This window comes from Haliaeetus leucocephalus, unplaced genomic scaffold (genome assembly GCF_000737465.1).
Source record: "Haliaeetus leucocephalus isolate CR32 unplaced genomic scaffold, Haliaeetus_leucocephalus-4.0 Scaffold696, whole genome shotgun sequence".
Classification (NCBI taxonomy): Eukaryota; Metazoa; Chordata; class Aves; order Accipitriformes; family Accipitridae; genus Haliaeetus; species Haliaeetus leucocephalus.
The window spans coordinates 5,646,801-5,663,836 of NW_010973132.1; the positions used below are offsets into that span (position 1 = coordinate 5,646,801).

The following is a 17,036-nucleotide window of genomic DNA, read 5'->3' on the forward strand; positions in this document are numbered from 1 at the left end:
CATCTCAAATTTCATGTTTTTAATCAGGCCAGAAGAGAGAATATTATTGGTTTTTTTAAACACACTTATACCCCTGGATAAGAGATGTTATCAACCTAAAATACTGAACTAAATATTCACAGGATTACATCCCAAAAATCTAAGTGAAAAGTCACACAGACTTTTCCTAAAATTATTTTTTCCTACCATGATTCTCTGATTCTATGGGTTCTCCTGAAAAAATGACTTACAGATGGTACATATCTCTAATGTGCTCCTCTCCCCCAAAACAGTAAGCATCTGGCATGCCTACTGTTTAATTACACAACAGGCTCATGCAGGAGGAAACATTTTCAAGCCTGGAAGCTTATGCTCAAATTCAGATTATGCCCAGTAGCAGGAGCTGTTCACAGTCAAGAAAAAAAAAAAGTTTTCAAACAGAATGAAAAACACTATTAACACACAGCAAGTAGATCTTCAGTAAGTTTTTATACATGTGAAGACAACCACGTTAGAATGTGAAGAGGCTGACAGGATGCAAATTTTAAAAGAAACTGCATGACAACTTCGTTAAATTGTTGACCACCACTGATTATAAACATGATGACTCAAGCCACAAAATAGCGCTACTTTATTCTGGAAACCAATATAATCTGACTGCATCTCTGGAATTTTAGGTGTATTCTGAGTTAAAGTAGACCTCAACAATCGTTCTACCCCACCATCTTCTGAAATAGATTCTGAAGTAGTTCATCCGTAACTTTTCTATTTTAACAAAATGCTTCCAGGAAGACTGACACCCCAAATTCTTTAATCACTGAATACTGCACTCCCTCTGCTGGCACAGCACAGATGTCACACCTTAGCAGAGGCATTCTGCTGATTACACTCAACTCCAACTGAGGTCTATGCATGACAACATTTCTTCAGATTTATACCTGGTGTAGCTCTGTTAACATTAAAAAAAGTCTGCTAAATGACTTCCATAAGAGAAAACTTTCAAAGGTGCCATTAATAACTGATTTCTGTGATGAAATCTTGCAGGAGTGCAACAAGACACCATGGGCCACAATCCTACTCGGTCAACTAAAAATCTGTACTCGTCAGGCTAGCAGTCATTTTCTAGGTGAAAAGTTTCTAAAGACTCACAGTTGTAGTACTTCTAACTTTGCAACAAGTAGTTTTAAGATGTCAAATAAAACACACACGAAAGTGAGAGTTAGCAGCAGCAAGCTCACATGAACAATCCCATTCAGTCACGCAACAGTTGTATCTTCATATTTTACCTATGTTTTAATAAGGTGTGAAAATCTTACAGAAGCACTGTTTTAAGAGGCCCTCTGCCTCCTCACATGGAAACAAAACACAGACTCCCCGAGAGCACCGTACTAGATGAATTTAGTACTTGACCTAATCAGACCAGCTGCAAGGAAGTAAAAATCTTTCAAGCCAGCTTTGAAACATCTAGTATTTTAGCTTTGAGGCAAAAGGTTAACCCTGAGCTAATGGAGATTCAAGTTTTGTTATGCATAGAAGAGAAAGTTAAGGTTTAGCAGTGAATAATCACAAGGGGTTTCTTCAGCACTCACTGGAAATAGACTGACTCCCTATGTCACGTAAGCAGCTGCTATTCCCTCTGCCCCTTTTAAGTTTTGAAATACTAGGATGAAAATCTGATTTTAGAATGGGCCTCATATTAACAAACAAGGGAAGAGCCATATGTTTTAGCCTGAAGTCAGGTTGATTTCTTCTCAATAAAAACTTCAGTTTAAGTATCAAAAAGGGAAGGTAACTTTACTTCAAAAGTTAATGCACCCTTCTGTGAACTTGGTTTTCCTTCTTGCTCATCTATTTTGAAGAAAATATTAAAGTACCTTCTCACTACAGTGTACAAAAACCTTAGGTGTGCAGAGATAATGGTTGCCCACTCCAAGAAACACAGATATAGGGGGAGAAGAATGAATGATTTACAAGAAGGACTAGAACAACAAGCATGAAGAAGCATTAAGTATTGTTTTGTGTGCATACATTACTCTTCCAAATAGCTAATCGGTATCTTTGCAACAAAATTATATTTCATGCAACAATCATAACCTCTGGGTTACTCTAAGATGAAAAATGAACCTGTGGTCCAACAGCTGAAAGTAATTGCTTCAGGCAACTCAATTTTAATTGTTTACCGGTTTTGAATTAAGACATCAAGAACAAGTGTTGATTACGGGCCGCTTACCTTACAAACAGCCATGATGTTGATGTTGACCATTTTGTCGATTGTCTGCAAGAAAACAAAGTTTTGGGGTTTGTTCCATTTTAAGTTATTTGATCAATATTTACACACCTTCTTGGTTTAAGTGCCAGGATAAATTAAACCTTACAGTTATACATTGACCTTACTCCTTGCCTTCCTGCTTAAGTATCAGGAACAGCAACAGACTTTCAAAGCAAAGCCTGTGAATTGCTCTTGGTCAAGTTTTATCTCTGATTAGGGACTCATACTAATAAAGAACACCCCAGATGTATCACATTGACACTATTTCCTAACACTATTTGCAATATTTATGAACTTTAATAAATTCTGACATTTTAGACATGTTCATAAACTAATGTCTGTATTTTGCTCTTCACCATTCATAACAGCATCCTAGTGACTTAAAGTTTATTCGTCAGGTAAAAAAAATGGGATTTTATTGCTAAATATTATGAAGCTTATTTGAAAGTGAACCAAGAACCAGACACATTTATCAATACTTAAGCAGAAAACACAAAACCACAGTGGATACAGTGAGCTACATGGGGTTTTGGAAACAAAATCATACACTAGCGAAATTGTTCATAATCAGAATTTTCAATGTACCCAATGCAACCAAGATTGTCCCTACATTACAAACTGTCTGAAATGGTCATAGCTGAGTTTTGTAACAGTGTTATAGCATATGCAGCTTCCATTCATGAAGTTGCTTGCTTCCCTTCCCTTCAGTCACTTCAGAAACCCCCCCAAGCTAAAACAGCTCATGAACAACAGCCAGATGAGACCATGGACAGGAGTGGAATTCAGATATTGAGCCCAGAGCATCTGTCTGAAATAGAAATATAAAATGAAGCAGAAGGGAAGAGTATGTAAAAAACACAACACAAAAAACTGAGACTGCCATCATCTGAATTGTGCTGCGTTGCTTATGTAAATCTCTCAGCTTTTTGAACCCTTAATTCTAATCAGAAAACCTTGTTACGTAGGTACCTTAACCAAACCTAAACATATTTACCATATCCGTTAAGCATTTCGTGTTAAGGACTAGAACACTAGAAGGTGCCACAAAAGCACTTACCTTCTCCAGGTCTGGAATATCAAGAAAATATTCAGGATAAACATAGGAAATTCCCACATTGTTGACTGAAACGAAAGCATGAAGTTTTAATTAGACTGCTTGGGCGCCACCTGATTCCCCACGCTCTGATTAACATCAATTTTCAGGCAATACTCTTAAAATGTTGCATTTAAAACATTCTAAGCGCTCTAGCCAAGTTTCTTGAACTGTAAGTCTACTTGTGCACCCCAAAGTGGGAGCGTCAGAGTGAATCCACCAGCCATTTTCAGCGTGTAAACGTTTAATTCTCCAATTGTTTGAAAGCTGGCCCATTTAGCACTTCGTGCCCATCTTCCACCGCTTTTCACCGCGCAGGGGAAGAACCTTTCCTCTCTCAGAAACGCCAGCGCGCGCCGTGCAAGCATACGAGCGACATCGGCACGGAGTTCTGAAACACAAGTGAAATAAGATACCAAAAAAAAAGAAAAAAAATAGTCTTCTGGCATGTGTCCCCAGTACTTCTCCGGCCAGTCACTCCCTCCCCGGGGGGGCTGCGATCAGCCATCGCTTTCGGGACACGCACCACGAACTCACACACCTCAGCGCGGGGTTTCCCGCCGAGGAACGCGACGGGCAAGCCCGCTGCTGCGGCCACGCCAGGACCCGGCTCGGCCGGGCCTAACGAGGGGAAGGGCCCGGCCCGGTGAAGGGAAGGGCCCGTCCCGGCGGGGCCCAGCCCGCCCTGTCGAGGCCCGTCCCGGCGGTAGGTGGCAGCAGGAGCCCGCAGCGCTCCGGCGGCTGGTAGCTGAGGTGGAGAAGGGGGGGTCGGAAAGGCAAGGCATCACCGGGGCAGGCTGTCCCCCCCGCCCCGGCACCGAGCAGCCCGTGTTTCGGAGGGAGGTGATCTGCCCTCGGACAGGGATTCTGGTCCGCTCTCTGCGCGGTCCCGACGTGGAGGTGCGCCGCAGCAAAGCCTTCTCCCCGTCACACCTGCGAAGTGTTTCCCCCCCTCCGTGGCAGCATTTAAAATTAGCCCAGAGGACGTATTAATTACTTAAACCTCCCCCCCAAACGCTTCAGACTGGCAAGGTTTTATTCTCAGACATGAAACCGATACCCGTTCTGGAATCCCAACACAAGTAGGGGAAAACTTCTCATACCGTCAGAAAACAACGCTGCTCTGCAGCCTCAAACTTAATAAAGCATATTGATATGGAGACAAAAAAAGAAAGCAAATGGGATCTCCGTTCCCTAAGTAGCAGTTCTTCATCTTACGCAAGTGAATCGTGTGACATTTGGTTGCTGCGGCAACATTTTACATTTATATAGTGTCTTACACCCCAGAGAATCCCAAAGCACTACAGATGCTCAGCGGCACCGGGCACCTCCAGGGCAGGAATCTACACAGGGTAAGAAACACCGTCAAAAGGTACTGATGCCTTTTTTTTAAAAAAAAAAAAAAAAAACCCAACCCCGTGGCCGAAACCTTTTATTTTAACACCCAACCTAAAAGATACTCAAGTTATCAATAGGGATAACACACAGGAGAGGTTCTGGCCAAATGCACAAACTTCATTCAGAGACTTCCCTCAGATGACAGCTCTTTTAGTCCAGACCTTTGTGTATTTATGGGAACCCTTAGTTCATTAGTCATGCTGTGCGTTTCAAATTTTTAACTTTTAGGTAACCTTTAAAAATACAGGAATTGAGGGGAAAAAGGGAGTTGGCAAATTCCCAGCAGACATTTGCTATATTTAGAAAGAGACAAAAGTTTTGAAAAGGAAGAAGGTCCAATCTTGCTATTGCCAGAGTGAGCCAGTTTTTTTCCTTTTCTTCATCCTAAAATAAACTATTTTTCAGTCCATCTCTCTATTTTGGCTATGAACTGTGGCAGGGTTTGGGGACTAGCCTTGGTTATTCTCTCCAAATGTAGAGTATTTATATGATTTATGCTACAGAGACAGTCACACAAAATTCATGCCCTTTACTGCAGGCTGGGTCCTAGATACATACCCTTCCACTTTCAGCAATCATTTTCTACCAGATCATATTTTGCCGCAGTTTGGAACAGGGTATTAAAAAAATTCATTTTCAGTTTGTACAGGCATATTTTACCTAGAGAAATCTGGATAACAAGAGGATAAGATACTGTCCAGCTCAAACACCTTTCCAGAATCACCGCAATTTAAGAACACCAAAAGGAAGATTTCCCACCTCTGCTTGTTTAACATATTGCTGTAGCTAGCACATGTTCGAAGTCACTGACAGACGCTGTTTTGAACACACAGCAAAACATTATGTAAACTCTTTTAGCCTTCGTATGTGGGTGAGAAGAAGCTTCCAAATAAGAAGTTTACAAGGATTTCAATCTGTAAGTACTTTAGTTAGACTGTGCAACTGTATAATCAGAAGCTCGATCTCGAGCACTATACGTGGAGACTCCTGTGTCTCTTAAGCATAAGGCTAAAAAATAGTCAGCATTGATCACTGGCAACTATGCTGTGCTACCAATGCTTCTCATACCTACTGTTCCAGGTGAGACCTAAAGAAGAAAATATACTGGAATCTGAGAACTCATCCCTTACGGCTGTTCTCATTCAAACCCATGTTTTCCCTCACACAAACGTGAAAAACACAGATCAGCAAAAGCTGTATTTCAGATTGCAACAAAAGCTACAGAATTTAAAATACAAGGCACTAAAGCATGAAATTAATTGCCATAAAAAAAATTAAGATACAGTCTTTCTGGAGTAGCCATCATCTATGTTGAAAAATTACATTGGCAAGTGGTTTCTATTAATACAGCTATATCTGGGGGGAACACCCCCCCCGTATCACGTAATCTGATGATCTCAAGCATGAGATCGACTAAAACTGCTAGTGATTAGTTAGAAGAGAGATTTCTGTAAACCTGCACTGGCAATGGCTGCAAGAAAAAAAAAGCGGAGGAACTCAGCTAGAGAATACACAACTCTAAAGCATTTAGTTGCTATTTTTACCATGTTTTTAGTCAAGGTGCTCATGCAAATAAAAGCAAGAACCAGGATCTGTTTGAGGAACATGCTTGTTTTCCTGTAATAAGCTTACACAAAATTTGAGACATGTTCATCACTGCTTTAGTGCCCACTTTGAGCAAGACTACAAAGATTCAGACTTCCATGATTTTGTGCATTACCATGACCTTATCACAGCCAAAGAAATAATAAAAAACTCTTCCAGTGTGGATATGTACCTCACACAGTAAAAGGTTTGCTGGTGTTTTGAGACTTTTAAGTGATACACTATTCTGCAGCAATTGCTACGTGACAGGCAGCTTGCAAGCCTTACATTCCCTGAGTTGATTTTGACAGGACAGATGAGAACAGACATTAATTTTAATCTTCAAAGTTTCTTTGGAACTTATTTCCTTCAGAAACCAGAAATGAGGCATCCACAGCTTTGTCAAAACTACTCTTTACACAAAACACATCGTTGGCAGTTGTAGTTACTCCAATGGATTTGAATTTTTATAGCAATTAAATACTGGATGTCACGAGTTGTACGTACTCAAATCTCAAGTCAGAAGTACTAGGGAACATTCTGGGCTTTATCCTTTAACGTTATTTTTTAAATGAATTTTTACATACACTATTTTCTTGGGCATTATTTGCAGACATCGTACAACAAGATTCATCTATTAATAACAAAGTTCATGTAGTATATCACCACGTTTATAATGAATTTATTTTGAAATTCGCTTTTTAAAAAAACAGTTCTAGCTCCAATTACTGCACTGCAGGTTAGTAAAATGAGTTTTGTAGTGAGAAGTACTTCATCAGATGAAATATACCAATAGATGTCTGAGCCATGTGACTTTATAAAAGGTCCATGCCTAATGTTTAACCATCACAGGTTCTCATCCCCATGTTGAGTAACTGTAGAAATATAAGATATGCACAGGCATACATGCTTCCATGAAAAGAACCGGAAAACTGATAAGCAACTGCCTTTACCCCACTGTTCTGAAAAGATTCAGGTAAACTGCTGTTATGTTTAAACTCTTCTTAGCTTGTGATAAACACCTTCTTGAAGTCACCTCATTTCTACATTTGACAAAGTATCTGGATGGATCACCTTGTCTTTTCAAGGACTACCACACCACCTACACTCCTGCACTATCACAACCCATACTTGGGCATATTGCGTTGCTACCAGCAAAAGAACTGCAGCTTACCAACATGACCAGAACACGCTTAAAACTTTTGAAGCAGGAACCAGTTACTTGATGCTATAGTGTAATGATTAAATTTCAACAGCTCTATAATTAAAAGTTAATGGTTCTCCCACAGGGCTCTACTGCTAAGCTGAATCTAAGTATCTGGAGCTCGCTTAGGTTCTAAGGTGGCATTAGGTCAAGTCACTGTGCACGCAGCCATAAGCTAAGAGCCTTTAGCAATCACAGAATAGCACACTGAAAACATTCAATAAGCATCACAATTCCTAGAACGTAGGCACTCGTGCAAGCACCATCTCGTGTAGCATATCAACGGGAAGCTAAAAAAAACGCATCAAGCATGCAGCAACACAGTTTTAGTCAGGCAAACATTAGCTTCTGTGAATTGGTTTCAATAAACTTCCATATGGGAAAAAGTTAGTAGGCATGTCAAGACGAAACACCACTATGAAAGATTTAGAAAGATCAGATACAAACCTAAAACACCAATCTCCAGGCCTTCCAATCCCGCTTTGATTCTATTGTAAATTTCTTCTCTCTCTCCAAAGTCTGCCACAATGACTTTTGTTTCCACTTTGTACTTCTCCTCTAGAAACAAAAAAGATTTTAGAAGTTTAACTTTGAAATAGTTGAATTACCATTCAGATATTAAGAATATATCAGTTATTACAGTTTTACAAAATATTATTTTGAGTAGCTAATATTACACATTAACATTTTCACCTCTGCAATAGGAACCCTTGAATCTTAATATAACCTGCACAAGAAGTTTGCGACATTAAGCTACTTCTGGTGAGAACATACATTCTCAAATGATTCAGCACATTTTTGTAAGGGACACCGAAGATGGCAAGAAAACAAATTATACAGGTTTGCACAGAATAAAAAAAAAAAAAGCAGAAATCAGAAAATGCAGGTAAAAAACAGTGTTCAAGTACAACTTGACAAAAACACTTTTTTCCAACTTAAGCCAGATGAATGCTGAATGCTTCAGACCAAGCAAAACAATTCATTATTGCCCTCTGTTTCCATTCTCACTTCTGGTGCCATAGAACTTTTTGATTTATATTCAAAATACTAAATACTCAAAAAGGGAACATGTGGGTGAACAAGAAGACCAGAACTTCAAGTTTAATCATTCCAAAACCAGTCTGATATGCTGTCATCTCCAACCTTAACAGAACAGGAAAAATACATGTAGCCGGCTACATTCTGAAATAGAAGCAAGCAAGTATTGAAAATACTTCGCGTAAAAAGCAATTCTGCTTCCATCAAGCTACATTAATTACACTGAATTAAAATCAGTACAACGTCCTCTCAGACTTCAAAAGAGAAGAACAGTGGCTTAACATTGCAGCATCTCTGCTTTGCTGCACCTGACTCCCACCCCAGCATTCCTTAAGGAACCTGTATACAGCTTGAGAAGGATTTTGCAGCACTTTGCCCCCAGAGCCATTCATAAAAGCAGTGCCATGTTAAAGGAAAAGAATCATTCACAAAAAGATGAGAAGCAGCCAGATTCCCATGATGCTCCTTCCCATTCAAGGGAAAGCCGCGACTCCCATGATCCTGCCGTCCATTCATGCAGAATCATGAATCTACTGAACTCGCTGGTTTGCTGGCTGCCTCCCCCCCTCCCCCTCAATATCCCTAATGGCAGATGAAATTATTTCTCCTTCTTTTCCCCTCTCCCCACCCTCAACCTCTTCATCTCTCCTGAACAGCTGCATTGTTTAAAAATCCCCTGAGAGATGTTGCTATGTCAAATGACAACGTAAATAGCATTAAGCCCCTACTGCAGTAGCAGTCTTGTGATCACGTCAGAAAAAAAATAAGTTTAAAATTGGGGGGGGGGGGGGGAGTAGAAACGGTCTATTTTTGAACACAGCTGTTCTAATATTTAGCACACACGTTTGAGTTCTTACAGGACGCTGAATTAAGTGCAGCGTTAGAGGCACACCTAATATGTGCAAGTGCACTGGGTGGGCAAAGCCCAAGTCGCACACTTCTACAGACATGCCATTTTTAACTGTTTTGTGGGATCTGCAGCTGTCTTCACTGCCACTCAGATGCCTCATGAAATGGGAGCTGTTTAAAGGACCCAAACACCATCCTCACAAATTTGCTCAATTGGTGCTGGCCCTTTGATACTAAACACTCTTCATTAGGATTGTTACCCATCTACCTTTGAAGCCTTTCGAAATCACTACAGAGATACTGAGAGGATAAGGTAAGGGGAAAAAAAAAAAATCGGAAGACTTATTACTATAAATAGAAAAAAAAAATTAAAACTCCTCACACCACTGTTCACACAGGACCCTTCTGCGAGCCTTTAGAAGGTTAGCAAAGAGCCATTACATTTAAGGTAGCTAAGCAATACACCTATAAAAAGATGCAGCACCCTTTGTGGATGGAGGGTGGGTGGTACAGTGTAGAAAAACATAGGAAAAGTAGAAGACTGCCTACTGGTATGGCCAGAGGACACAGGCTTTGTGCGGTCACTCGTTGCAAACACGCAAGAGTGTCTTGCCCCAGCAGATGCCACCCGCTGACCAAACCCTCCCTCCCCATTTCACACCAGTGTTCAGGTATCCCGTAACTTCTGTGTACCCCGTGCTCTGTCCCAGAACCTGTGATAGATGGAATGATTCGCTACATCAGAGAAAAGACTAGTAGATACACCTGATAAAGTGGTTCCATGTAAAACGGCGATGCAAATAGCATTAAGTCACTTCTGCGTAAGCTCGTCCTAGTAGTCAGAGCACAAGGTGCAGAGAACAGATGTGCTCTGCTTTGTATGAACAATCGAAAAGGGAATTTCCTTGATCTTAAGAAGGATTAAGATGTTCTCAAACAGATGGACTAGAAGAGAGTAGCACACATCCTTGTTTTATCTGCCAAAAAGACTCTGAGATGTAGTGTAATAGAGAAAGAAGCAAGCAGGCTATGTCCTAATCCATGGCATCTAGCAGTGACCGGGCTCTTGCTGTCCAAGAAAAGAAAACCTGAAACTCCTTAATGAAACTCCTTCAGCTTGAAGACCATGAGGTACTCAGGAGCCACAGGGAGGGAAAGAAGAGTATCAAGCCAGTTTTTGCAGTCAGCAGCTAAAGGATCCGAAAGAGCTGATATTATCTGCCAGCGTGTCCAGCATTCCTGATGATACATTGAAAAGTGAACCTTACGTCTCATCTTTGGAACTGGTACTTCAAATGCTTCTTAGCAGGGAAGTGAATATTCCACCACCATATTATCAATAGTTGTGGGGACTGAATATTACACCACCACGCTATCAACAGCAGTGCAGCAGCCAGTCATCACCTACCCGTCAGGTCTCAAGGATGGGAAAGGAAGTTCAGCAGACCTCCTTCACATTTCTCAACTCTGACACACCAGTGTTTTAATCACTTCATTTACTAAAAATCTCAGATGAGATCAGTACTGACCCTACAAATAAGTTTTAACCTAAAGTTGCACAGGTCCAGTTAATTTACAGGGTCTGTATGACCTGAGCCAAGACTTCTGGTAACTTAGCAAGAGACCAGCTATGCACAACAGTATCCTGGTAATCTAATAAAAGCAGACATGATCTTCTGCAACCACACCATCATTTGAAAAATAAGTTGTTGACCACAAAAAGCCTTGACAAAACATCTTCACAGCTGTGGGAATGCTGAACAAACCAATAGTCATAATGGTGATAAGAGCAGGATGGTACAAATGTTGTACAAAACAAAAAGGCAAAGTGAACTTTTGTAGAAGATACTGGGATGGATTCTTTCAAAGATCCAGATAGCAACCCAAGAACACAGTCAGAACGTCCCAGACCAATACCTATAGAAAAACAGTTCTCATGCAAACAAAGGCAGTATAAAAACTACCCATGAGAAGGGGAACATAATATAACTGAAAAGCGTGCCACTTTTTGCACAGGTGGTAAAGAACTGACCTCCTGAGGCATGTTCCCATTCTACGCCTTCCTGCACAATACAGGATGAGACGGTCTGGAAACAAATAGGCTATTTAACCACGTTCTTCACATACACACCATCAGAAATACAAACACTTTTATGGATAATCCCTTGAAAAAAACACTGCCTTTGGTATCCTCAGAAGAGTACTCCAAATAGTGTCTCAAATTTGGTTAAGGTGCCACTACTCAAAATAAGTATAAAGACATTTAAGCAGTCATTCCAGGTCTGTCCAGAGGTACATCTATACAAGTATTTGGTATTCTGTAGCAGATGAAAGAGGAAAATGGTATAAAAAAAAAAATAATAAGGAAAGTACACAGTAATGTTTCCTCAATTTATTATCCCAAGCTCCAAGAGTTCGTTGCTCTGAAACTTCCAGAGCTGGGTCTGTCTACCCTGATGGCCTTCAGCCAATTCTTCCTACAGCTGTTTGCCCAATCACTATAAATCCTTATACACTTTCAGCATCCACACCACCCCACTGCTGCCACGTTTTTTGCTTTTGAACCTGCCAAGAGCAGAACTGACCAAATTTCAAATTGGTGTGCCTGGATCCATTCTGATTGCTCCAAGGTTTTTGAGCTACCATGTCCTCTTCCTCAGTCATACCTCGTAACAGTATTTTTTTCTTTCCCATTCCTGTCACTATGCATTGGTTGATACTGCATTGACATTTGGTTATAACATTAAAGAGGTAACTTACTTCTCTTACTTCTCAATTTTGAGCTGGAGGACATTAAGATGTTAACATTTACTTGTTTTCATGTCCATCTTTTCAGTTTCCTATGCATGTCAGTCTTCTCCTATGCATCTTCTAGATTTTTCATGATTTGAACCTGCCCCTTTCAGCTTTTACAGATCCTACCTTATTGAATTTCACAAGCACAAGGAAGGTGGAATGGAGACAGCAAAACCAAAAGCCACATCTATCCTACACCTTCCTTCTAAGGGATCTCCACCATGATAAACTTTTAAATACACTCACACTTTGAAAAGAAATGATGCATCACATTATATGTCCAGATCTCAACAGTCTTCCTACACTCTGGGTTTTCATTTTTATACAGACATTGTCTAATGTTCATGGAAGTTCTTGCAAACAAAAGAGTTCGACATTTTAAAATCAGAAACTAAATGGTCAAGTTCAGGATGTTTATTAAAAGTATACCCGTGTATTCATACATAATTTAAGTCATCAACAGTTCACAGGAAAAGAATATCTACTCTTACACATTTGTGACATTAGCGTTTACATACAAATGCAAGAACGAGGGCTGCTAAAGAACAGATTAAGCCTAAGAGGTCCAGAGAAGACCCCCAGTTCTACCTTACATTGGAAACAGTACCTCCAGATGCCAAATGAAATTAAGTTTGTAGCCAGAAAGATCATAAGTGAAAGATGCTGCATGATGGGGGACGGGAGGATGCGGGGGGAGTAATACTCAAGGAAGACTGGTAGAGATGGAAACCACGCACTTCAGCAGGCAGGCACAACTGAAGCAGCAGAGAACTGAAGACAGAAAAGTAGAGAAAGGACAATTCAGCAGCAGAAAGCACACCAGCACCATCCCGAGCAACAGCCGAAAAGACACAACACTCACCTTCTTTCTCATCTGTAAGATGGTTAGTTACAACCTCACTTGGTGAAGCAAAAGCTTAATTAACTCCAAAGGCCAGAGAGATGTCTGTCTGACTTAAAGGAAATGTATCCAGCGTCTTGCTATCCAAGGAAAACACTAATCCAAATGATCAGGCAAACTAGGGCACACCTTTGCTACTAGAAAGGGTCAGGTGCAAAATAGCACTGCATTACCTAGAACACCAGAGAAAAGGTTCACACTGGAATTAAAAAAAAAGTGGAAAGTTAGAAACTACAGTGAGCTACATCCTAAATAAAGACTAATAAAGAATTGTGAAGTGGCTAGGAAGTAAGCATCTTCAAATTTATTTTTTTGGAAGCTTGCAAATAATTCGAAGCAGCAGCCCCCCCTAAACTGAAATCTTGGTTGACAGGCTAAGAAAATGCTAAGGAAATGAAGCTTTCAGACACAGATGAACTGGGCTTGAAAGAAGGTTCCCCCAGAGGAGTAAACTTCTGTACTCAGATGCGAAAGCAAACAGACACTAGCCCAGTGGTCAGAAGCAGCTCAGTTTACCTGACAGAAGCAGGGTCAGTGCTAAAGGGCTCTGTGGTACAAAGTCTTGCTGGGAAACGGGAAAACTAGAAGATCGCCATCCCTGATGAAATAACATTCTTACTTGCGCCACCTGTTTCAAAGCAGTTGGCTACAGCAGCTTGAATTTGCACTGAGTATGTTGAAACAAATCCAGTCAACTTTGCAACAGAGAGGTGCAGGATACAAGGCCCACATTGTAAGCAGGTAGTGGGAACAGTTATTTCAAGCTCAGGGAAAGTATATTAAAAACCTCTTGCTAGAACTGAAGCATCTCATCGCTTTACATTCAAAGCCTCATATAAATATTGCCATCAGAGTGATGTGGTATAAAGCAACAAAAACATAAAAAGAAATGTCACTTGGTCTTTAGCTTCAGGACGGCCAAAGATGCAAGCAAAGCAGTAGAAAAACAGCTCTCCATTCTTCATCATACAGGAGGGGGAAAATTTGTTTAAGTAAGGAGATTCAACTACATCCACAAATAAAGATGTCACCTTTCCAGTATCACTGCAGTGGCAAAACTCACTGTAATCCAGTACCCAGACTCCAGAAAGAGAGTGTGTAACCTTTCAATAAAGGTTAAGAAGCTGAAAGATTAAACCAAAACGTGAAAACCTCCTGCTTTTTAGTACTGTATCTATGCAGGGCAGAGATGAAGAAAAATTTAAGACTACAGAGTAGCTGCAGATAGCTCTACAAAGTCTTTGGTTTTGGGTTTTGTTGTTGGTGGTTTGTTTTTTTTAAAGGAGAGCCATCCATTTTGGGAATGTATCCAATTTGGGACTTTCAGAGTTCACAGAAGTAGCACACTGAGTGTCATGTATGGAATCTGTTTTCCAGGACAAAATACTTTCAGACTGGTGACAGCAGATTGTTATTACACACTATTATTCACCATATAGAAGCATATTCAAATCAGCTGGGTATAACAAGAGCTAGTTTTTTTCTGATGATTTTGTAGGGACTTAAGAATGCAAGGAATGAGCTTTGCCTTTCAGCAGAATAGAGACCAGCTGTTAATTACGGTTCCAAGTTACTCAATGAAGTCCAAGATATTGAGAAAGACATGTAAAATGAAATACAAACCTCCTCCTCCCCCGCCCATATCAGTCACAGTGAAATACAGAATTACTAGAGGAGCGTTTGGACACTTATGAGCAAAAAGAGCAGAAACCCTGGAGAACCTGCAATATTCTTCAGGAATCAGATCCCAGTAGCAGAGGTAACAGATGGAGAAAAGGCAATCTAGAGCAAAACCTCTGGGCTCTTTTGCCACATGCATTTTATTTGTTTCAACTACAGAGTCCATAGGCAAACTGAATTTCTGAAGGGATGAGAGCTCGCATTTGTATAGCCATATCAGTCCTTGTCCCAAATGACAGATCATGCTTCTCGTTTCTGCAAAAGAGGAGACGAGAGAGACCAGGGCCTGGAGAGCAGCACAGAAGATACGGGAGGGTCATTGCTGAACCCTCACCCAGGGGGATGCTGCACAGCACAGACCCCATGCAAAAGACACGAGCGTTCAGAAGGGGAGCAGATACGCAGCAACAGATACAGTAGGATTTTTATTACGATACCTAAGTTATAGACAGTTCTGTAAACCTCTGAAGCAGAGTACTGGTAACCTAAGGAATAACAGAAGTTGAAGTTGTAGCCAAAAGAAAGCTCTGTTTGCACCTGGTTTGCAAAAGAAGTCTCCAGGTAGGAACGCAGCGGTTTCTGTATAGCATGAGATGCCTGCCTACAATTTAACAGAACTTGCTATGTTTCAACACATTTTTAAAAGCATGTGTGTATGCACATTTGGTCAAGCACTAACAAATAGGTTCAGATTCCTTTCATTCAACTACACATTCAACATTGCCAGGGATTATTTTTTTTTTTAATTTTTTTTTTTCCACATACTGCACTAGTTGCACATAGAATTTCATAGATACAGCTTCCTTAAAAATAGTGGATATTTAAAAAAATCTAATCACACAGAAGTATAGAATGGGTAAAAAATGCCAGACCTTATTTAAAATGTTACAATTCCCTTAAACAGCCTTAAGTTTCAACATACACACACATACACAAGTCAATTCCTCACTTCTCAGCTTTCAAAGACGACACAGCAGAAGATGGATCTCTAAGCCAAAGTCCACAAACCCTTGAGCCACAGGGGACATTTAAGTTTTTAATGTGTATAAGCAGGGCTGTTACTACAAAACATAAGAAGAAAACACACTTTATTAATGCTTGCCTCCATTTGCTCCTCTCTGACTCCCATTACATCAAAATATATTACAGCAGCTAAGATACACTTATCAAGTCAGAAAAAACATTCTTAGCAACACACAGGACCAATCAATAAGCCCACTCACCCAAATATTATGCTCAACATCGTAAGCCTCCCCAAATCAAGCTTGTCCTAATTACAAAGCTGACTAAAAAACACAAAATCAAGCAGCCTGGGGGGGGCTGCACAGTCAAGCCACCGCAACGTTTCCAAATGTCGACGTTATTTCGGGCGGTAAGGCCAGCACAGCCTTGATGCCGACCATGCGCACCCCCTCAACTCCAGGACACGGCTACGGGCACCAGAGACCCCAAGTGTTTCAGAGAGAAGCGTAACGTGAGGTGTGGGAAGGTTAGTATTGTGTGACAGGCTGCATCTCAAATTCCCCTTCCTTCTCTCCTCTTTCCCTGACACTATTTTCAACCCCCTCCAAGGCTTTATTTTTTTTATATTCATTGGTGGTACCGGTTTTTACACAGCGTGAAGAAAGCCATTTTTAATTTACTAACTCATTTTAGGAAGGGCATATGGACTATTTCCAAATCTTCCTGTAATATTTTGTTTTCCTTAATGTCATTATTATTGCCTGACTGTGACAATGTGTACACATGATATGTATACACATGTAAACATGAATTTTTCATCAATTTTTGCAAAAAAAAGTCTAAAATTCTCCAGCTCTATAATTATTAGAACAGATTTTAAAAAAAACCACACCACTTTTTTTCCAGATTTAAGTTCAACAGAGTGAATTCCAGAATGACCAGGAGAATTACTTAGTAAGAAGAATTTGAGTCACTTAGAGACTGAAAGGTATCATAGTATGGATTAACAAAAAAATTGTGCCCCTACTCTCAAGTCAATTTCAAGACATTTAAGTCAGTCACTCTACATGAATTAAAACAAATTTAAAAAGTGAAACAAGCTTCTATGCTAATTTGGCATTATTTTTTATGTCCTGATAGTTTCATCTGCATTCAGCATCCACAAAAAAGCATTTACTGAAGTCAAAAGACAGAGACTTAAAAAGCACAGTTTTCAGGGTTCTCCGAAGTGTTACTTGTAAGGGAAAAATATATTGTGCATTAGATGTGGACTAATTAACAA

The 17,036-nt window shown here is 40.3% G+C and overlaps 1 protein-coding gene across 1 annotated transcript in view; it reads right to left on the reverse strand.

Moving 5' to 3' along the window:
• The window catches only part of HSD17B12 (hydroxysteroid (17-beta) dehydrogenase 12), a 97,265-nt gene that overhangs the window by 35,919 nt on the left and 44,310 nt on the right, over positions 1-17,036 (reverse strand). Inside the window, exons 4-6 of the mRNA XM_010580220.1 lie at positions 7,975-8,085; positions 3,306-3,370; positions 2,210-2,254 (exon numbers count right to left, since the gene is read on the reverse strand). Of these exons, the coding sequence (XP_010578522.1) occupies positions 2,210-2,254; positions 3,306-3,370; positions 7,975-8,085 (221 nt within the window). The remainder of the gene's footprint in view (positions 1-2,209; positions 2,255-3,305; positions 3,371-7,974; positions 8,086-17,036) is intronic.